At 45.0% G+C, this 23,186-nt stretch overlaps 1 protein-coding gene across 2 annotated transcripts in view; it reads right to left on the bottom strand.

Moving 5' to 3' along the window:
- LOC139421567 (septin-9-like) overlaps nucleotides 1-23,186 on the bottom strand; it is a 168,084-nt gene that overhangs the window by 101,487 nt on the left and 43,411 nt on the right. Inside the window, exon 1 of one of the 2 annotated variants that reach the window (XM_071172591.1) lies at nucleotides 16,943-17,003. The exons of the other annotated variant lie outside the window; for it this stretch is intronic. Coding sequence (XP_071028692.1) covers nucleotides 16,943-16,964 — 22 coding nt within the window. The 5' untranslated portion in view covers nucleotides 16,965-17,003. Of the gene's footprint in view, nucleotides 1-16,942; nucleotides 17,004-23,186 lie in introns of those variants that run through there. 2 annotated transcript variants of the gene reach the window in all.

The raw sequence follows: 23,186 nt of genomic DNA, 5'->3' as shown, positions 1-23,186 counted from the left end.
TAGTGTGTATGAGGGTACATCCTCTCTGTCAGAGTGGGAGTGTGTTAGTGTGTATGAGGGTACATCCTCTCTGTCAGAGCGGGAGTGTGTGTGAGGGTACATCCTCTCTGTCAGAGTGGGAGTGTGTTAGTGAGTGTGAAGGTACATCCTCTCTGTCAGAGTGGGAGTGTGTTAGTGTGTATGAGGGTACATCCTCTCTGTCAGAGTGGGAGTGTGTTAGTGTGTGTGAAGGTACATCCTCTCTGTCAGAGTGGGAGTGTGTTCGTGTGTATGAGGGTACATCCTCTCTGTCAGAGTGGGAGTGTGTTAGTGAGTGTGAAGGTACATCCTCTCTGTCAGAGTGGGAGTGTGTTAGTGTGTATGAGGGTACATCCTCTCTGTCAGAGTGGGAGTGTGTTAGTGTGTGTGAAGGTACATCCTCTCTGTCAGAGTGGGAGTGTGTATGAGGGTACATCCTCTCTGTCAGAGTGGGAGTGTGTTAGTGTGTGTGAAGGTACATCCTCTCTGTCAGAGTGGGAGTGTGTTAGTGAGTGTGAAGGTACATCCTCTCTGTCAGAGTGGGAGTGTGTTAGTGTGTGTGAGGGTACATCCTCTCTGTCAGAGTGGGAGTGTGTTAGTGTGTGTGAGGGTACATCCTCTCTGTCAGAGGGGGAGTGTGTTAGTGTGTGTGAGGGTACATCCTCTCTGTCAGAGTGGGAGTGTGTTAGTGTGTATGTGAAGGTACATCCTCTCTGTCGGAGTGGGAGTGTGTTAGTGTGTGTGAAGGTACATCCTCACTGTCAGAGCGGGAGTGTGTTAGTGTGTATGAGGGTACATCCTCTCTGTCAGAGTGGGAGTGTGTTAGTGTGTATGAGGGTACATCCTCTCTGTCAGAGCGGGAGTGTGTGTGAGGGTACATCCTCTCTGTCAGAGTGGGAGTGTGTTAGTGAGTGTGAAGGTACATCCTCTCTGTCAGAGTGGGAGTGTGTTAGTGTGTATGAGGGTACATCCTCTCTGTCAGAGTGGGAGTGTGTTAGTGTGTGTGAAGGTACATCCTCTCTGTCAGAGTGGGAGTGTGTTAGTGTGTATGAGGGTACATCCTCTCTGTCAGAGTGGGAGTGTGTTAGTGAGTGTGAAGGTACATCCTCTCTGTCAGAGTGGGAGTGTGTTAGTGTGTATGAGGGTACATCCTCTCTGTCAGAGTGGGAGTGTGTTAGTGTGTGTGAAGGTACATCCTCTCTGTCAGAGTGGGAGAGTGTATGAGGGTACATCCTCTCTGTCAGAGTGGGAGTGTGTTAGTGTGTGTGAAGGTACATCCTCTCTGTCAGAGTGGGAGTGTGTTAGTGTGTATGAGGGTACATCCTCTCTGTCAGAGTGGGAGTGTGTTAGTGTGTGTGAAGGTACATCCTCTCTGTCAGAGTGGGAGTGTGTTAGTGTGTGTGAGGGTACATCCTCTCTGTCAGAGTGGGAGTGTGTTAGTGTGTGTGAGGGTACATCCTCTCTGTCAGAGTGGGAGTGTGTTAGTGTGTGTGAGGGTACATCCTCTCTGTCAGAGTGGGAGTGTGTTAGTGTGTATGAGGGTACATCCTCTCTGTCAGAGTGGGAGTGTGTTAGTGTGTATGAGGGTACATCCTCTCTGTCAGAGTGGGAGTGTGTTAGTGTGTGTGAAGGTACATCCTCTCTGTCAGAGTGGGAGTGTGTTAGTGTGTGTGAGGGTACATCCTCTCTGTCAGAGTGGGAGTGTGTTAGTGTGTATGAGGGTACATCCTCTCTGTCAGAGTGGGAGTGTGTTAGTGTGTATGAGGGTACATCCTCTCTGTCAGAGTGGGAGTGTGTTAGTGTGTGTGAGGGTACATCCTCTCTGTCAGAGTGGGAGTGTGTTAGTGTGTATGTGAAGGTACATCCTCTCTGTCAGAGTGGGAGTGTGTTAGTGTGTGTGAGGGTACATCCTCTCTGTCAGAGTGGGAGTGTGTTAGTGTGTATGAGGGTACATCCTCTCTGTCAGAGTGGGAGTGTGTTAGTGTGTATGAGGGTACATCCTCTCTGTCAGAGTGGGAGTGTGTTAGTGTGTATGAGGGTACATCCTCTCTGTCAGAGTGGGAGTGTGTTAGTGTGTGTGAGGGTACATCCTCTCTGTCAGAGTGGGAGTGTGTTAGTGAGTGTGAAGGTACATCCTCTCTGTCAGAGTGGGAGTGTGTTAGTGTGTATGAGGGTACATCCTCTCTGTCAGAGTGGGAGTGTGTTAGTGTGTATGAGGGTACATCCTCTCTGTCAGAGTGGGAGTGTGTTAGTGTGTGTGAGGGTACATCCTCTCTGTCAGAGTGGGAGTGTGTTAGTGAGTGTGAAGGTACATCCTCTCTGTCAGAGTGGGAGTGTGTTTGAGTTTGAGTTTATTTTCTTTTTACAGGGACAGTGCACATTAATAACGTTTCAGTAAAAGTGGCGGTTTTAGCCAGCCGGCTCATTTTCAACCGCAGTCCCTGGGCAGGTTATTAAAAACAATTACAATATAGACAATCATTGAGCAGTGAGCATACTCCGAGCAACATAGGACAAGCAAGACATAGCATACAGACAGAGCAACATAGGACAAGCAAGATGTAGCATACAGACAGAGCAACATAGTACAAGCAAGACGTAGCATACAGACAGAGCAACATAGTACAAGCAAGATGTAGCATACAGACAGAGCAACATAGTACAAGCAAGACGTAGCATACAGACAGAGCAACATAGTACAAGCAAGATGTAGCATACAGACAGAGCAACATAGGACAAGCAAGATGTAGCATACAGACAGAGCAACATAGTACAAGCAAGACGTAGCATACAGACAGAGCAACATAGTACAAGCAAGACGTAGCATACAGACAGAGCAACATAGGACAAGCAAGACGTAGCATACAGACAGAGCAACATAGGACAAGCAAGATGTAGCATACAGACAGAGCAACATAGAACAAAAACCAGCAAGACAAAATTCATAAAAGCAACAGTGTTTCCACACCTCACAAGCTACAGACAACAGACAACATGGAAAGCAGAAATACACAGCTATGGATTATGATCACAAATCTGATTGACCGTTTAGCCATGTATTCATACATTTTGTGAAAGTGTGGTAGGTGGTGCAGTTATGTGTGTCTGATGGCAGTGTACTCCAGACATGGGAAGCTCTCACAGAGAATGCAGATTTACTAAAGGTGCTTTTCCTTAAGGGAACTATACAGTCACCTCTCATGGCGGACCTTGTGGATCTGCTGCCATTTGTTTGGGTTTTCTGTTTAACAAAAATACTGAGTGGAGGGGGAGCCAGGCCATTAAGGATCTTGAATACAAGACATGCGTCGGTGTATTGCACAAGCTCCCAACTCAGGAGCTCATGCTTTCTGAGGATGTAACAGAGGATGGCTATTGGGCTTCCTATCAAGCACTTTGAGAGCCTGTTTGTAGACAGACTGAATAGGTTTTAATGTTGTACAGCAAGCTTGGGCCCAACTAGTCAAGCAGTATGTTAAGTGGGGGAGTATCATAGATTTGAAGTACAGTTTTGCTACCTCTGTAGTCAAACAATTTCGTATAAATCGGAAATTAGCTAGGTTGAATTTGAATGACCTTTTTCAAATGCTTTTTAAAAGAGAGGTTGGAATCAAGTATGATGCCAAGGTACTTAGTTAGTGTGTGTGTGTCGCTTGTGGCAAAGAGTCAAAGAAAGAATGATCAACTACTATAGATGTTAGAAGATAGAAGCTAAAACTTTACATTCAGGCTATTTAAAAAAAACAAAAAAAAAACATTTCAATAAACCTAATTATAATATAACACATAACACATATTGCAAAAATGTACCTTAGTACGCTAATGACAGAATGTGGAACATGTATTATGTATGTGGCCGTATGAGAAGTGTACAATGTTTATGACAGGAGGGCAATGTACGTACTATGTTGGGTATCTCATGACCAGTGTCTATTTTCTATACAGCAGTACTGTGTGTCTGAGACAATTTCCCCCTCGGGACACTAAAGTTCATCCTATCCTAATGAATATGTCAGTTACTTCCTGTTGCATGCATTGTTCTGGATTAGTAACATCCTGAGTGAGTACGACCTCAGCATTCAAAAACCTCTTTCTATATGTACAACCTGTTTACAGTGAAAAGAGATGAAGTAGAATTGAACAAGGACAATCTTGTCCAGCAGTGAGACTAAGCTGTATTTCAGAATAGGAGTATAGCTGATCATCTCTGAGTGTGTTGTGTTCTCAGTGGAAACCTGTCAACACCAATAAACACTGTAGTTAATGGCTCAAACTGGCTCAAAGTTACAACAGCAGCATTCCTCCTACACACACACACACACACACACACACACACACACACACACACACACACACACACACACACACACACACACACACACACACACACACACACACACACACACACACACACACACACACACACACACACACACACACACCTCTATCAGTAATGAGACACTTCATCCACCAGATGTCAGTGTTCTATCTATAAAACTAGGGCTGTTGCACCAACAGTGACAGAAGTTGTGGCCCAATAGTGAGATGTGTAACTAGATAACCATGGAGACATGTGGAGAATCGCTCTGCAGACCTTCTGGCTGTGACACACCCTCCTCCACACCTACTCTTCTGCCACATGTCTCACATTCCCTGGCACACACACACACCACAACTCCAAACACAACAAACACAAGCTCCAAGTCCACCATGGGGCTGGAACATACCCACTCCTGTCCTCATCCCCTTTAGGCAGCAGTTGACAGAGAGGGCTGTCTTTACCAACAGGATGATATGGATCACATATCTATCAAGGTTGTTGTGCTGCCAAACATAACCACACACATACAATCCCATATGGGATTTAAAGGAGACATCCTTTGGTGTGGTTATGTGTCCTGTACAGGTCATGACAGTACCATACACCATTTAGCAGACACTTCTATCCTCTTACAGTCATGCATACATGTTTCATATTGGTGGTCCCCCACGGGAATCAAACCCACAACCCTTGGCCTTGCAAGTACCATACACCACCAACTATGTCACACAGGAGGGCACTGGTCCCTCGGGTCATTAAGGGCCAGCACAGATACAGCTGAGGTCTATTAACCTTCTCATTGTACCCCTGGGTTACATTACCATCTCAGGTGGCTCTATGTGCCAGTGGGTACTGACCATGGCTTGACCTGACCACCCCAACCCTCCCTCTAACCCACTGACCTGACCATCCTAACCCTCCCTCTAACCTACTGACCTGACCATCCCAACCCTCCCTCTAACCTACTGACCTGACCATCCCAACCCTCCCTCTAACCTACTGACCTGACCACCCCAACCCTCCCTCTAACCCACTGACCTGACCATCCCATCCCAACCCTCCCTCTAACCTACTGACCTGACCATCCCAACCCTCCCTCTAACCTACTGACCTGACCATCCCAACCCTCCCTCTAACCCACTGACCATCCCACCCCAACCCTCCCTCTAACCCACTGACCTGACCATCCCAACCCTCCCTCTAACCTACTGACCTGACCATCCCAACCCTCCCTCTAACCCACTGACCTGACCATCCCAACCCTCCCTCTAACCTACTGACCTGACCATCCCAACCCTCCCTCTAACCTACTGACCTGACCATCCCAACCCTCCCTCTAACCTACTGACCTGACCATCCCAACCCTCCATCTAACCTACTGACCTGACCTGACCATCCCAACCCTCCCTCTAACCTACTGACCTGACCATCCCAACCCTCCCTCTAACCTACTGATCAGACCATCCCAACCCTCCCTCTAACCCACTGACCTGACCTGACCATCCCAACCCTCCCTCTAACCTACTGACCTGACCATCCCAACCCTCCCTCTAACCCACTGACCTGACCATCCCAACTCTCCCTCTAACCCACTGACCTGACCATCCCAACCTTCCCTCTAACCTACTGACCTGACCATCCCACCCCAACCCTCCCTCTAACCTACTGACCTGACCTGATCATACCACCCCAACCTTCCCTCTAACCTACTGACCTGACCATCCCAACCCTCCCTCTAACCCACTGACCTGACCATCCCAACATTCCCTCTAACCTACTGACCTGACCATCCCATCCCTCCCTCTAACCCACTGACCTGACCATCCCAACCCTCCCACTGACCTGACCTGACCTGACCATCCCATCCCTCCCTCTAACCCACTGATCTGACCATCCCAACCCTCCATCTAACCTACTGACCTGACCATCCCAACCCTCCCTCTAACCCACTGACCTGACCATCCCAACCCTCCCTCTAACCTACTGACCTGACCTGACCATCCCATCCCTCCCTCTAACCCACTGACCTGACCATCCCAACCCTCCCTCTAACCCACTGACCTGACCATCCCAACCCTCCCTCTAACCTACTGACCTGACCATCCCAACCCTCCCTCTAACCTACTGACCTGACCATCCCAACCCTCCCTCTAACCCACTGACCTGACCTGACCATCCCACCCCTCCCTCTAACCTACTGACCTGACCATCCCAACCCTCCCTCTAACCCACTGACCTGACCTGACCATCCCACCCCTCCCTCTAACCTACTGACCTGACCATCCCAACCCTCCCTCTAACCCACTGACCTGACCATCCCAACCCTCCCTCTAACCTACTGACCTGACCATCCCAACCCTCCCTCTAACCCACTGACCTGACCTGACCATCCCACCCCTCCCTCTAACCTACTGACCTGACCATTTGCTTCAACGTGTCCCTGATGTTTGGTGACACATTGAAAGTACAGTGAGCTGATCCTAGAACAGAAAATATTAGTCAAATACCACTTTGATCACGAGGCTTAAAAAATGGTCAATGGGAGTGTACTGTACAGTGCATTCAAAAGGTATTCAGACACCCTTCACTTTTTCCACATGTTGTTATGTTACAGCCTTATTCAAAAATGTATCAAATAAAAAATGTTCCTCATCAATCTACACACAATACCCCATAATGACATCACAATACCCCATAATGACATCACAATACCCCATAATGACAAAGAGAAAACAGGTTTTTAGAAAAAAAAACAGAAATATCTTATTTAAAGTATTCAGACCCTTTGCTATAAGACTCAAAATTGAGCTCAGGTGTATCCTGTTTCATTTGATAGTCCTTGAGATGTTTTAACATCTTGATTGGAGTCCACCTGTGGTAAATTCAATTGATTGGACATTTGGAAAGGCACACACTTGTCTTTATAAGTTCCCAGTTGAAAGTGCATGTCAGAGCAAAAACCAAGATAAAACATTTCTGCAGCTTTGAAGGTCCCCAAGAACACAGTGGGCTCCATCATTCTTAAATGGAAGAAGTTTGGAACCACCAAGACTCTTCCTAGAGCTGTCCGCCCAGACAAACTGAGCAATCGAGGGAGAAGGGCATTCGTCACGAAGGTGACCAAGAACCTGATGGTCACTCTGACAGAGCTCCATAGTTCCTCTGTGGAGATGGGAGAACCTTCTCTGCAGCACTCCACCAATCATGTCTTTTTGGTAGAGTGGCCAGACGGAAGCCACTCCTCAGTATAAGGCACATGACAGCCTGCTTGGAGTTTGCCAAAAGCACCTAAAGGACTCTCAGACCATTAGAAACAACATTCTCTGGCTGATGAAACCAAGATCGAACTATTTGGCTTGCCAAGCATCACATCTGGAGGAAACCTGGCACCATCCCTACAGTGAAGCATGGTGGTGGAAGCATCTTGCTGTGTGGATGTTTTTCAGCGGCGGGGACTGTGAGACTAGTCAGGATCGAGGCAAAAATGTCTAAAAAACTGTTTTTGCTTTGTCATTATGGGGGAAAAAACTATTTAATACATTTTAGAATAAGGTTGTAACATAACAAAATGTGTGAAAAGTCAAGGGGTCTGAATACTTTCTGAATGCACATGTTGTGTTTTACTCTGTACTGTAGAGTTTTATAGATTGCCAGTTGGTGTGAATGTTATAATGTTATAGACACCCTCAAGAATCTGGGACACGTGTCTGTCTATAGGAAATGTTTAGAACAGTAACAAACGTCAAGCCATACTAGGTTTCTTCTCTCTCTCTCTCTCTCTCTCTCTCTCTCTCTCTCTCTCTCTCTCTCTCTCTCTCTCTCTCTCTCTCTCTCTCTCTCTCTCTCTCTCTCTCTCTCTCTCTCTCTCTCTCTCTCTCTCTCTCTCTCTCTCTCTCTCTCTCTCTCTCTCTCTCTCTCTCTCTCTCTCTCTCTCTCTATTGGCATGGGAAACGTATGTTTACATTGCCAAAGCAAGTGAAATAGATAAACAAAAAGTTAAATAAACAATAACAAATGTACAGTAAACATTACACTTACAAAAGTATAAAGACATTTCAAATGTCATATTATGTATATACAGTGCCTTGCGAAAGTATTCGGCCCCCTTGAACTTTGCGACCTTTTGCCACATTTCAGGCTTCAAACATAAAGATATAAAACTGTATTTTTTTTGTGAAGAATCAACAACAAGTGGGACTCAATCATGAAGTGGAACGACATTTATTGGATATTTCAAACTTTTTTAACAAATCAAAAACTGAAAAATTGGGCGTGCAAAATTATTCAGCCCCTTTACTTTCAGTGCAGCAAACTCTCTCCAGAAGTTCAGTGAGGATCTCTGAATGATCCAATGTTGACCTAAATGACTAATGATGATAAATACAATCCACCTGTGTGTAATCAAGTCTCCGTATAAATGCACCTGCACTGTGATAGTCTCAGAGGTCCGTTAAAAGCGCAGAGAGCATCATGAAGAACAAGGAACACACCAGGCAGGTCCGAGATACTGTTGTGAAGAAGTTTAAAGCCGGATTTGGATACAAAAAGATTTCCCAAGCTTTAAACATCCCAAGGAGCACTGTGCAAGCGATAATATTGAAATGGAAGGAGTATCAGACCACTGCAAATCTACCAAGACCTGGCCGTCCCTCTAAACTTTCAGCTCATACAAGGAGAAGACTGATCAGAGATGCAGCCAAGAGGCCCATGATCACTCTGGATGAACTGCAGAGATCTACAGCTGAGGTGGGAGACTCTGTCCATAGGACAACAATCAGTCGTATATTGCACAAATTTGGCCTTTATGGAAGAGTGGAAAGAAGAAAGCCATTTCTTAAAGATATCCATAAAAAGTGTTGTTTAAAGTTTGCCACAAACCACCTGGGAGACACACCAAACATGTGGAAGAAGGTGCTCTGGTCAGATGAAACCAAAATTGAACTTTTTGGCAACAATGCAAAACGTTATGTTTGGCGTAAAAGCAACACAGCTGAACACACCATCCCCACTGTAAAACATGGTGGTGGCAGCATCATGGTTTGGGCCTGCTTTTCTTCAGCAGGGACAGGGAAGATGGTTAAAATTGATGGGAAGATGGATGGAGCCAAATACAGGACCATTCTGGAAGAAAACCTGATGGAGTCTGCAAAAGACCTGAGACTGGGACGGAGATTTGTCTTCCAACAAGACAATGATCCAAAACATAAAGCAAAATCTACAATGGAATGGTTCAAAAATAAACATATCCAGGTGTTAGAATGGCCAAGTCAAAGTCCAGACCTGAATCCAATCGAGAATCTGTGGAAAGAACTGAAAACTGCTGTTCACAAATGCTCTCCATCCAACCTCACTGAGCTCGAGCTGTTTTGCAAGGAGGAATGGGAAAAAATGTCAGTCTCTCGATGTGCAAAACTGATAGAGACATACCCCAAGCGACTTACAGCTGTAATCGCAGCAAAAGGTGGCGCTACAAAGTATTAACTTAAGGGGGCTGAATAATTTTGCACGCCCAATTCTTCAGTTTTTGATTTGTTAAAAAAGTTTGAAATATCCAATAAATGTCGTTCCACTTCATGATTGTGTCCCACTTGTTGTTGATTCTTCACAAAAAAATACAGTTTTATATCTTTATGTTTGAAGCCTGAAATGTGGCAAAAGGTCGCAAAGTTCAAGGGGGCCGAATACTTTCGCAAGGCACTGTATATATATATATACAGTGTTGTAATGATGTGCAAATAGTTAAAGTACGAAAGGGAAAATAAACATAAACATAAATATTTTTCTCTCTCTCTGTCTTGCTCTCAGTCTCTCTTTCTCTCTCTCTCCGTCTCTCTCTCTTTCTGATCACACCTCACACACAACGCTGTGTATGTACTCTGGACTCCACTCGTTGGTTACCGTGGTGCTACAGAGCTCTGTTTACATGACAACCCATATTAATCAGGTCTACAGTACCTGTCTGAGGCTGCTGCTGCAGAGAGGGGGAGGGAGAACGGAGGGAAGGAAGAGGAAGAGGAAGACATAGGTGTGCCAGTTCTCTACCACAATGTAAACACATGGTTCACATGCCAATAAAGCCATTTGAATTTAATTGAAAGAGAGAGAGAGAGCAAGATATATATACATAAAAGAGAGAGAGGAAATCCCAAACATGGTTTTGATAGGAAAAGAATAGGGGTGAGAGTTCATCCTGTAGTGAGCTTGTGAGTCGTAGCCCAGCATTACTATGACTAATGGCATCAGCAGCTTTTAGAAACAGAACCAGACCAGTCTACTCCCTACAGTACAGAATAGAACCAGACCAGTCTACTCCCTACAGTACAGAATAGAACCAGACCAGTCTACTCCCTACAGTACAGAATAGAACCAGACCAGTCTACTCCCTACAGTACAGAATAGAACCAGACCAGTCTACTCCCTACAGTACAGAATAGAACCAGACCAGTCTACTCCCTACAGTACAGAATAGAATCAGACCAGTCTACTCCCTACAGTACAGAATAGAACCAGACCAGTCTACTCCATACAGTACAGAATAGAATCAGACCAGTCTACTCCCTACTTACAGAATAGAACCAGACCAGTCTACTCCATACAGTACAGAAAAGAACCAGACCAGTCTACTCCCTACAGTACAGAATAGAACCAGACCAGTCTACTCCATACAGTACAGAATAGAACCAGACCAGTCTACTCCCTACAGTACAGAATAGAACCAGACCAGTCTACTCCCTACAGTACAGAATAGAATCAGACCAGTCTACTCCCTACTTACAGAATAGAACCAGACCAGTCTACTCCATACAGTACAGAATAGAACCAGACCAGTCTACTCCCTACTTACAGAATAGAACCAGACCAGTCTACTCCATACAGTACAGAATAGAACCAGACCAGTCTACTCCCTACAGTACAGAATAGAACCAGACCAGTCTACTCCCTACAGTTACAGAGTAAAACCAGACCAGTCTACTCCCTACAGTACAGAATAGAACCAGACCAGTCTACTCCCTACAGTACAGAATAGAACCAGACCAGTCTACTCCCTACTTACAGAATAGAACCAGACCAGTCTACTCCCTACTTACAGAATAGAACCAGACCAGTCTACTCCCTACTTACAGAATAGAACCAGACCAGTCTACTCCCTACAGTACAGAATAGAACCAGACCAGTCTACTCCCTACAGTTACAGAGTAAAACCAGACCAGTCTACTCCCTACAGTACAGAATAGAACCAGACCAGTCTACTCCCTACAGTTACATAATAGAACCAGACCAGTCTACTCCCTACAGTACAGAATAGGAACTTTGATTATTGAGATTATGTGTGTGAGTGTGTGGAATACAGAGTAAAATAGGCCAATTGGGCACTATAGAATGTGCAGGACCTGACTCAGCCAGCCACGCCCTGTGGGTTTAACATGGAACATTCACTCACACAAACAGGCACGCAAGCACACACACACACATATACATACAAGCAGCTGTGGTCACAGCTGTCCTTAAGCAAATGCATAGCAAGAGGTTAAGGCTTACAAAGGAAACTTTAATCACAAACACCTGTTGGAAAGAGGTGCCCTCATACAGTGTACAGTCACACAAAGCCTTGGTAGTGGGTACTGGGTGCATGGTATTATGGTGTGTGTGTGTGTGTGTGTGTGTATGTGTGTGTGTGTGTGTGTGTGTGTGTCTAGTTAGCCCCCTCACACATGGGGATGGAATGACTCAATAAATAGACAGAGCAGCTGTCCTCCATCAGGAATAGATCTTTCTTTTTCTTTCTTTCTTTCTGTCTTCCTTTCTTTCTTTCTTTCTTTCTTTCTTTCTTTCTTTCTTTCTTTCTTTCTTTCTTTCTTTCTTTCTTTCTTTCTTTCTTTCTGTATCTCCTCCTTTCGTCATCCTCCATCTCTCTCTCTCTTCAATAGTACTATCTTTATCATGTTAACAAACTAGCATTATAATCACAAACCCCAATCAGCTTCACAGCAGCTACACAGCCATGTCTCCATGGTAACCCAGGCAAAACACCAGACACAGAGTACAAGGAAGTATCTCTGACCAGTTTCATCCAATAACACAAGCCGAAATCTGCCTAGGCAGAGATACTGTAGAATAGACAGATACTCAGCTACAGACCAGTGTGTCAGTCTGTCCCCTTTAAAAACACCACAGACCCCAGAGTTGCCCCTACTACCGCTCTGAGCTTCTCTTATTACACACGATCCATCATCATTGAAAGAAATGGGCCAAAGCCAGTGTAATGGAAAACAACAGTTTTACCACAGTTCCTCCACAGAGGAGAGTGCCTGAAACTCAACATCACCACCTTGTGGTGATCCACTTTTGGATACCGTCCAGTCCAACCCAAACAGCATTAATGTTATATTTAAGCAGCAAACCAAAGAGCATATTCCAAGAATTATGTACTGCAACAACAGAGTTCATATTGTTGTGTGTTCTGTATGGATACTGTAGTAAGATGATATAGCAGCCTGTTTCTCTCTATTGAGAGGGAAGCGACTGGGAGAGGTTAAGGGAGAGTTTAAGGGAGAGGTTAAGGGAGAGGTTAAGGGAGAGGTTAAGGGAGAGGTTAAGGGAGAGCTTTTTTTAATTCAAGTTTTTACATATTTTTATTTATTTAACTAGGAAAGTCAGTTAAGAACACATTCTTATTTACAATGACAGCCTAGGAACAGTGTGTTAACTGCCTTGTTCAGGGGAAGAACAACACATTTTTACCTCGTCACCTTGGGGATTTGATCTAGATCTCTACCTTTCAGTTACTGGCCCAACACTCTAACCTCTAGGCTACCTGCCGCCCCAAGGTTAAGGGATGGCTGGGAGCTATTCACTAGAGGTTAGGGGATGGATGGAGGATGTTCACTAGAGGTTAAGGGATGGCTGGGACCTATTCACTAGAGGTTAGGGGATGGTTGGAGGCTGTTCAGTAGTGGTTAGGGGATGGCTGGAGGCTGTTCACTAGAGGTTAGGGGATGGCTACCTGCCACCCCAAGGTTAAGGGATGGCTGGGAGCTATTCACTAGAGGTTAGGGGATGGATGGAGGCTGTTCACTAGAGGTTAGGGGATGGCTGGAGGCTGTTCAGTAGAGGTTAGGGGATGGCTGGAGGCTGTTCAGTGGAGGTTAAGGGATGGCTGGAGGCTGTTCACTAGAGGTTAGGGGATGGCTGGAGGCTGTTCACTAGAGGTTAGGGGATGGCTGGAGGCTGTTCAGTAGAGGTTAAGGGATGGCTGGAGGCTGTTCAGTAGAGGTTAAGGGATGGCTGGAGGCTGTTCAGTAGAGGTTAATGGATGGCTGGAGGCTGTTCAGTAGAGGTTAGGGGATGGCTGGAGGCTGTTCAGTAGAGGTTAGGGGATGGATGGAGGCTGTTCAGTAGAGGTTAGGGGATGGCTGGAGGCTGTTCAGTGGAGGTTAAGGGATGGCTGGAGGCTGTTCAGTAGAGGTTAGGGGATGGCTGGAGGCTGTTCACTAGAGGTTAGGGGATGGTTGGAGGCTGTTCAGTAGTGGTTAGGGGATGGCTGGAGGCTGTTCACTAGAGGTTATGGGATGGCTGGAGGCTGTTCAGTAGAGGTTAGGGGATGGATGGAGGCTGTTCAGTAGAGGTTAGGGGATGGCTGGAGGCTGTTCAGTGGAGGTTAAGGGATGGCTGGAGGCTGTTCAGTAGAGGTTAGGGGATGGCTGGAGGCTGTTCACTAGAGGTTAGGGGATGGTTGGAGGCTGTTCAGTAGTGGTTAGGGGATGGCTGGAGGCTGTTCACTAGAGGTTATGGGATGGCTGGAGGCTGTTCAGTAGAGGTTAGGGGATGGCTGGAGGTTGTTCAGTAGAGGTTAGGGGATGGCTGGAGGCTGTTCAGTAGAGGTTAGGGGATGGCTGGAGGTTGTTTAGTAGAGGTTAGGGGATGGCTGGAGGCTGTTCAGTAGAGGTTATGGGATGGCTGGAGGCTGTTCAGTAGAGATTAGGGGATGGCTTCACTATGTTAGTCGTGTGTCTTAGAAAGGTCTCAGTCAGGTCACTGTGTGAGTGTCACAGTTATTAACTGTTCATCAGCTGTTATCATCGTGCTGAATACAGCACCTGTTGTACATGTCCCTCTATAGTGACAGTTATCAGTTGTTATCATCGTGCTGAATACAGCATCTGTTGTACATGTCCCTCTATAGTGACAGTTATCAGTTGTTATCATCATGCTGAATACAGCATCTGCTGTACATGTCCCTCTATAGTGACAGTTATCAGTTGTTATCATCGTGCTGAATACAGCATCAGCTGTACATGTCCCTCTATAGTGACAGTTATCAGTTGTTATCATCATGCTGAATACAGCATCTGCTGTACATCCCTCTATTTAAATATTTTTTTTTTACCTTTATTTAACTAGGCAAGTCAGTTAAGAACAAATTCTTACTTTCAATGACGGCCTAGGAACAGTGGGTTAACTGGCCTAGGAACAGTGGGTTAACTGGCCTAGGAACAGTGGGTTAACTGCCTGTTCAGGGGCAGAACTTGCAACCTTTCGGTTACTAGTCCAACGCTCTAACCACTAAGCTACCCTGCCGCCCCGCTATAGTGACAGTTATCAGCTGTTTAAGACTAAGTATGTGTTTTTCTCCTAGAAAAATGACAAATCACTCCCACAAACAAAGGAAGCAAACTTTAAAGTGTGTGATATTCCACTGTATTCAAGTACATTTACACAGTGGTTAGATAAGATACTATCATTCAGCATAGTATACAGTTATTTGAGATTGAAGGTGCATGGTTGTGATCCCTGATGTGTGCGGTCAAAACACAGTGTGACCAGTCAGTGGATGGTCAGATATCGTGTACACATACACATGATCACACGCACACATGCATGAACACACACAAACACACACACACTCCTGCAGAAGCCATTACAGCTCCCTGAAGGAAGCACCTGGAAACGGGGGCCTCGTTGGTGATCTCACCCTGGTCCAGGCTTCATCCCAAATGGCACCGTATTCCCTATATAGTGCACTACTTTTGACCAGGGCCCATAGGGCACTATATAGGGAATAGGGTGCCATTTGGGACGCATTCCCAGACTTTAAACAGTAGGTGCTACAGGACAAGGAAGGGCACTTGTGTTGTCTGCCCCCCATTCTCTGTTTTCTACTTTTTTACAGAGTTCTTACAATACTCCACAAACACTCATAAAAGCACCATTAAGGGACGGTGTTTCTCCACTGATGATTTTAACATCCACACGCATTCACAGACAAACTGAAGCCTAATGCGTTCTCTATGGACACTGATGATTTTAACATCCACACACATTCACAGACAAACTGAAGCCTAATGCGTTCTCTATGGACACTGATGATTTTAACATCCACACACATTCACAGACAAACTGAAGCCTAATGCGTTCTCTATGGACACTGATGATTTTAACATACACACACATTCACAGACAAACTGAAGCCTAATGCGTTCTCTATGGACACTGATGATTTTAACATCCACACACATTCACAGACAAACTGAAGCCTAATGCGTTCTCTATGGACACTGATGATTTTAACATACACACGCATTCACAGACAAACTGAAGCCTAATGCGTTCTCTATGGACACTGATGATTTTAACATACACACGCATTCACAGACAAACTGAAGCCTAATGCGTTCTCTATGGACACTGATGATTTTAACATCCACACACATTCACAGACAAACTGAAGCCTAATGCGTTCTCTATGGACACTGATGATTTTAACATCCACACACATTCACAGACAAACTGAAGCCTAATGCGTTCTCTATGGACACTGATGATTTTAACATCCACACGCATTCACAGACAAACTGAAGCCTAATGCGTTCTCTATGGACACTGATGACAGATGCACTTTATGAGGAAAATCACATCAACTTCAGGAACTACAACAAAGTGAGAATAGTGTGGAAAAACCATCCCCCTGCCAATAGAGAGTATCTCTACCCACACTGACGGTCGGTCGCCACCGGAGCCACGGGGGACAGAAGTAGTACTGTTCAAACATCACTTTTCCTGTTTTCACACCACAGACGAACATGAGAGGAGGACTACGGACCTACAGATGGAAATTAGCTTCATAGCTAGCTTTAACACATTTACATTGTGAACACTGAAATGTTGATTCGTGTGCACTGTCCCTGTCAAGCTAATTCAATTAAACAATAGATAACTGTGTAAGTAAGTCACCCAGAGAAAGAGAAAGAATCAAGGAGCTGCACAGCTCTGTCCCACTGTCCTGGCTGTCACCCAGATTAGATGACTCTGTGCCGGTCAGTCTCACACACGAAACCCTAGCTACTGGAACTCATTGAGCAGACAGCCAGAGAGAAAGAGAGAGACAGAAAGACAAAGAGACAGACAGACACATGGCAAAGGACAGGTCCTAAAACCCTCTACGCTGTATCTGCAAACTGCAGCTAAGCTAAAGCTTTAAAACCAGAAAATACAGAGAGGAAAAGACCCAGACTCTGGGTGTTTCAATAGATAGTTCAATGAAGAGCTGAAAAGTACTATTCCCCTGTGAGGAGAGTCCAGTTTGGCTGAGTTCCTGTGTCATACCTGAGAATCTGTCCCCCTCCATATCCAGATCACTCCCTCCACAGCCTCATGAAGTGTCTGCTTTCTTCCTCTCTCCTTCTGGACTTCCCCTTTCTCTCCCCCCCTTGCTAGCTCGCTCGCTCGCGCCCTCTCTTCCTCTCTTTTCCTCTCCCCAGTCTTTCCCTCCCTCCCTCCCTCCCTCCCTCTGTCTCTTTCTCTCCCTCTTTCTCTTCCTCTCTCTCTCTGTCTTTTTCTCTCCCCTGTTAGATTTTTCAGTCTGTTCTGCTAATGAATGCGTTCAGAATTACGGCATGCCCATGTGCTGATCATATGGAGCTCTTGTTATTCTTTCTTTTCATTCCCACCCTCCATTCCCCCTCCTCTTCTCTCTCCCTGTCTCACTCTCTCTATCTCTCTCTCTCTCTCCTCTTCTCTCTCCCTGTCTCACTCTCTCTCTCTATCTCTCTCTCTCACTCTATTTCTCTGTTTCTTTCTTTCTTTCCTTCTTTCTCTGCCTTGCCATAAGACTGTAGCAGCATTGTCTCAGAAACCCTGAAGGACCATGTGATGTGAGCTCCTTAGATTTAGTTTAAAATAACCCTCTCCTCTCCATGGCCCCAATAACCAACTGTCTGATAGACCCGTCTGTACAGCAACAGAGACCATAGAGTCTTGGCATGTCTATCTATGCAGAGATAGGATTTGGGTTTTATAAACTGGGTGGTTCGAGCCCTGAATGCTGATTGGCTGACAGCCGTGGTATATTATACCATATACCACAGGTACGACAAAACATTTATTTTTACTGCTCTAATTAAGTTGGTAACCAGTTCATAATAACAATAAGGCACCTCAGGTGTGGTATATGGCCAATATACCACGGCTAAGGTTTGTATCCAGGCACTCCGTGTTGCGTTGTGCTTAATAGCAGCTCTTGGCCTTGCTATATTGGCCATATACCACACCCCCTCAGGCATTATTGCTTAAGTATGCTGTATCACTACTATACAATGGAAAAACTATATAAAACAGTAGCAGGGGAAGTCTCTCCCTCCCTCCCTCCCTCCCTCCCTCTCTTTCTCTCTCTCTCTCTGTAAAATGTGCTTGACATCCATCCACCTCTTTGTTCAAGAAACACAGGTGAACCCTAACCTTTGGCACGTCCCTCACACTTGCCTGGGGGTCATTTGGCGTGTGGGTGTGTGTGAGAGGGAGAGGGAGAGATCAAACACACCCAGGCGTTAAAAAAAGCAGATATCAGGCTGCAGTGTTGCACAATGCAACCCTCACCTTCCTAAAGCAACCAGGAGTGTGTGTGTGGGGGGCAGTCAGGGTCACTTCAGCCAGGGCTGTCTAAAGCATTGCGCAACAGGAGAGGACAGTGGACCAGAGTTTGGGTCTAAGTGCCTATCAAAACACAATAGTAATCTGAATCACAGATCAACTAGCAGCTTCACAATGAATGGCTGATATAGTTACTGAACTACATGATCTAGATCACAGGCTGTCCCAAATTGCACCTTGTTTCCTATGTACTAGTGCCCTACTTTTGACCAGGGTCCATAGGTAAAAAGGTGCCATTTGGGACACAGGCTCAGTGAACATAATGGAGTGAGCCATGCTAGTAACACAGTGTGATTGCTTCCTCCCCTATAGAGATCAGTCTCATGACTACTAACTGAAGACAATCACCCAGAGGGCATGGCCATGGACAATACAGCCACTGTCAGAGACACTATTCAAACACTACAGATAGACTTCTACCAGTCCTGTGTGTGTGTGCATTGGTGTGTTTTTGGTTTTACTATCCTTGTGGGGACCAGAAGACCTCACAAGGTTAAACAAGGACATTTTGCCGCTTCCCTCAAGGAAAAAGCTATTTTAGGCTTAGGGGTTAGGTTTAGGGTTAGGGTTACAATTAGGGTTAGGTTAGGGGTTAATAAGAATGTGAATCCTTGTGTGTGTGTGTGTGTGTGTGTGTGTGTGTGTGTGTGTGTGTGTGTGTGTGTGTGTGTGTGTGTGTGTGTGTGTGTGTGTGTGTGTGTGCCTGCACATGTGTGTATTCTTAAGGTTACTGTGAAACAGCACTCTCCTCCTAAGGCCCATCTACCTCCTGTCTGCTCATAACTCCGCCCCACCAGGAGAGGCTTTGTGTGGGACATCTCAACCCACCCAGCCCCCTCCCTCACATCCGGGCACAGGGCACACACCCCCTGCCAGCCTCCATAGTCTCCCCCACCCCACCCTGCTCCCCTGCTCTGACACACATGCCCTGCAGAGACAGCATCAGGGGGGTCTGCTGACAGGATGGGTTTCATTCACACCCCTAAGCACCTCCCATAACCCAGTCTGCCTGTCTACCTGTTAGCTCTGCCTGTCTGTCAGTCTGCCTGTCACACACGCACACCTGAGAACTCAAACACACGCAAGCACGCACACACATAAACACACACACACACTGCTAATAATAAAAATTCCTGTGTATATCCCTATAACCCTGTCTGTCAGTGTGTGTATCCTAGCCTGTCTGTTAGCCTGCATAGTACAGTATCTGGCTGCCTCATTGCCTGTCAGATTCCTGTGGCTTGAGTGCACATCCTGCAAGGACATGTGCTCATACACAGGCTGTGTGTGTGTCCCTTTCCCCAACTCGGTGCTCCAGGCGCTACCCCCCCCCCCCCCCCCCCCCCCCGCCCTCTGAATTGCTGATGCTGCAGAAGCAGTTTGTTCTTCCCACTGAGAGGAGGAGGCCTCAGTGGTGAGCCACAGCCACAGCCTGCAACCTCATGCCAGCGCTTGGCAGTTACCCACACACGTGCACACACACACACATTAACACACACACACATGAACACATACACAAACACACGCACAAACACCCACCTACGCACGCATATGCACACACAGTAGTAGTAGTAAATAGTGAGTGCTCATTTCGATCATTATCTCAATCTATCTCACTGTCATACCCATGCTCTTTCAATCTTTCCCACTGAAACCCAGTGCTCACAGTCAGTATCTAAATAGTATGTGTGAAATGCTTGATATTGTATGTGATGTAAACCGAGAGGTCTACTTTCTTGGGAATCTGAATAGTGACTGGTTTTCATCAAGCTGTCCGCTCAAGAGGAAGCTTCTCAATGTAACCAGTGCCTGTAATCTGGTTCAGGTTATTAATCAACCTACCAGGGTGTTTACAAACACTACAGGAACAAGATCATCCACATGTATCAATCACATTTGAACTAATACTGTAGAACTTTGTACTAAAGCTGTATCCGTACCCATTGGATGCAGTGATCACAATATAGTGGCTATATCCAGGAAATCCAAAGTTCCAAAAACTGGGCCTAAAATATTATATAAGAGATCATACAACAGATTTAGCTGTTACTATTATGTGGTTGTTAAAAATATTTGTTGGTCTGATGTCTTTAATAAGGAGCATCCAGATGCTGCACTTCATACATTTATGAAATTGCTTCTTCTAGTTATTGATAAACATGCACCTGTTAAGAAACTGACTGTTAGAACTGTTAAGGTTCCATGGATTGATGAGGAAAAACTGTATGGTTGAAAGAGATGAGGCTAAAGGAGTGGCTAATAAGTCTGACTTCACATCTGACTGGCTGACTTACTGCACATCTGACTGGCTGACTTACTGCACATCTGACTGGCTGACTTACTGCACATCTGACTGGCTGACTTACTGCACATCTGACTGGCTGACTTACTGCACATCTGACTGGCTGACTTACTGCACATCTGACTGGCTGACTTACTGCAAATCGAGAAATTATGTGACTAAACACAACAAAAAGAAAAATAAACTGTATTATGAAGCCAGGATCAATGATATAAAGAAACTTTAAATGAAATTATGGGCAGAAAGACAAATTCAACTCCATCATTCATTGAATCAGATGGCTTATTCATCACAAAAGCATTTAATATTGCCAAATATTTTTATGGTTACTTCATTGTCAAAGTGGGCAAACTTAGGCAGAAAATGCCAACAACGAACAGTGAGCCATCGTACACATGCATACAAAAAACAATACTGAAAGAAAAGCATTGTAAGTTTGAATTTTGTAAAGTTAGTGTGGGAGAGGTGGAAAAATGATTGTCATCGATCAATAATGTCAAACCTCTTGGCATTGACAACTTAGATGGAAAGCTACTGAGCTATCTGTCATATCTTTAATCTGAGCCTAGAGTAAAGTCTTCAGGCCTGGAGGGAAGACAAAGTCATTCAGCTACCCAAGAGTGGTAAAGCGGCCTTTAATGGTTCTAACAGCAGACCTATCAGGTTTCTGCCAGCTCTTAGCAAACTGTTAGAAAAAAATGGTGTTTGACCAAATACAATGCTATTTCTCTGTAAACAAACTAACAACAGACTTTCAGCATACTTATAGAGAGGGGCACTCAACATGTACTCCACTGACACAAATGACTGATGATTGGTTTAAATAAATTGATAATAAGAAGATTGTGGGAGCTATACTGTTAGATTTCAGTGCAGCCTTCGATATTACTGACCATAACCTGTTGTTGATAAAGCGTTATGTCTTTTCAACCTCTGCGATATTGTGGATTCAGAGCTATCGATCTAATAGAACTCAAAGGGTTTTCTTTAATGGAAGTTTCTCTAATGTCAAACATGTAAAGTGTGGTGTACTGCAGGGCAGCTCTCTGGGTCCTCTACTCTTTTCTATTTTTACCAATGACCTGCCACTGGCATTAAACAAAGCATGTGTGTCCATGTATGCTGATGATTCATCAGCAACCACAGCTAATTAAGTCACTGAAACTCTTAACAAAGTATTGCAGTCTGTTTTGGAATGGGTGGCCAGTAATAAACTGGTCCTGAACATCTCTAAAACTAAGAGCACTGTATTTAGTACAAATTATTCCCTAAGTTCTAGACCTCGGCTGAATCTGGAAATGAATGGTGTGACTGTTGAAGAAGTTGAGGAGAGTAAATTACTTGGCATTTCCTTAGATTGTAAACTGTCATGATCAAAACATATAGATTCAATGGTTGTAAAGCTGGGGAGAGGTCTGTCTGTAATAAAGAGATGCTGTGATTTTTTGACACCACACTCCAAAAAGAAAGTCCTGCAGGCTATAGTTTTGTCTTATCTTGATTATTGTCCAGACATGTGGTCAAGTGCTGCAAGGAGAGACCTAGTTAAACTGCAGCTGGACCAGAACAGAGCAGCATGTCTTGCTCTTCATGGTAATCAGAGGGCTGATATAAATACTATACATGCCAGTCTCTCTTGGCTAAGAGTTGAAGACTGACTGCATCACTTATTTTTTAAAGAAACATTAATGTGTTGAAAATCCAGAATTGTTTGCAAAGTCAATTTATACACAACTCTGACACACACACTTACGCCACCAGAAATGCCACCAGTGGTCTTTTCACAGTCCCCAAATCCAGAATAAATTCAATAAAATGTACATTACTGTATAGAGCCATTATTGCATGGAACTCTGTTCCATCTCATATTACTCAAATAAACAGCAAACCTGGTTTCAAAAGACAAATAAAGCAACATCACCTCTGTGTATGTATTGATATGTAGGCTATGCGTGCTTCAAAACCATTTTTTCATGTTCTGTATTATGTCATGTTTCATGTTTTGTGTGGACCCCAGGAAGAGTAGCTGCTGCTTTTGCAACAGCTAATGGGGATCCTAATAAAATACCAAATATCTAAATCTCTCTCCATCTCACCCTCACCGAGTCTGTCTTAATCATCTCTCTCTCCATCTCACCCTCACTGAGTCTGTCTTAATCATCTCTCTCTCCATCTCACCCTCACTGAGTCTGTCTTAATCATCTCTCTCTCCATCTCACCCTCACTGAGTCTGTCTTAATCATCTCTCTCTCCATCTCACCCTCACTGAGTCTGTCTTAATCATCTCTCTCTCCATCTCACCCTCACTGAGTCTGTCTTAATCATCTCTCTCTCCATCTCACCCTCACTGAGTCTGTCTTAATCATCTCTCTCTCCATCTCACCCTCACTGAGTCTGTCTTAATCATCTCTCTCTCCATCTCACCCTCACTGAGTCTGTCTTAATCATCTCTCTCTCCATCTCACCCTCACTGAGTCTGTCTTAATCATCTCTCTCTCCATCTCACCCTCACTGAGTCTGTCTTAATCATCTCTCTCCATCTCACCCTCACTGAGTCTGTCTTAATCATCTCTCTCTCCATCTCACCCTCGCTGAGTCTGTCTTAATCATCTCTCTCTC

This window comes from Oncorhynchus clarkii, chromosome 12, assembly GCF_045791955.1.
Source record: "Oncorhynchus clarkii lewisi isolate Uvic-CL-2024 chromosome 12, UVic_Ocla_1.0, whole genome shotgun sequence".
In the NCBI taxonomy this organism is placed as follows: Eukaryota; Metazoa; Chordata; class Actinopteri; order Salmoniformes; family Salmonidae; genus Oncorhynchus; species Oncorhynchus clarkii.
The sequence above is the reverse complement of the archived record's forward strand: the minus strand, read 5'-3'. Positions and strand labels throughout refer to the sequence as shown.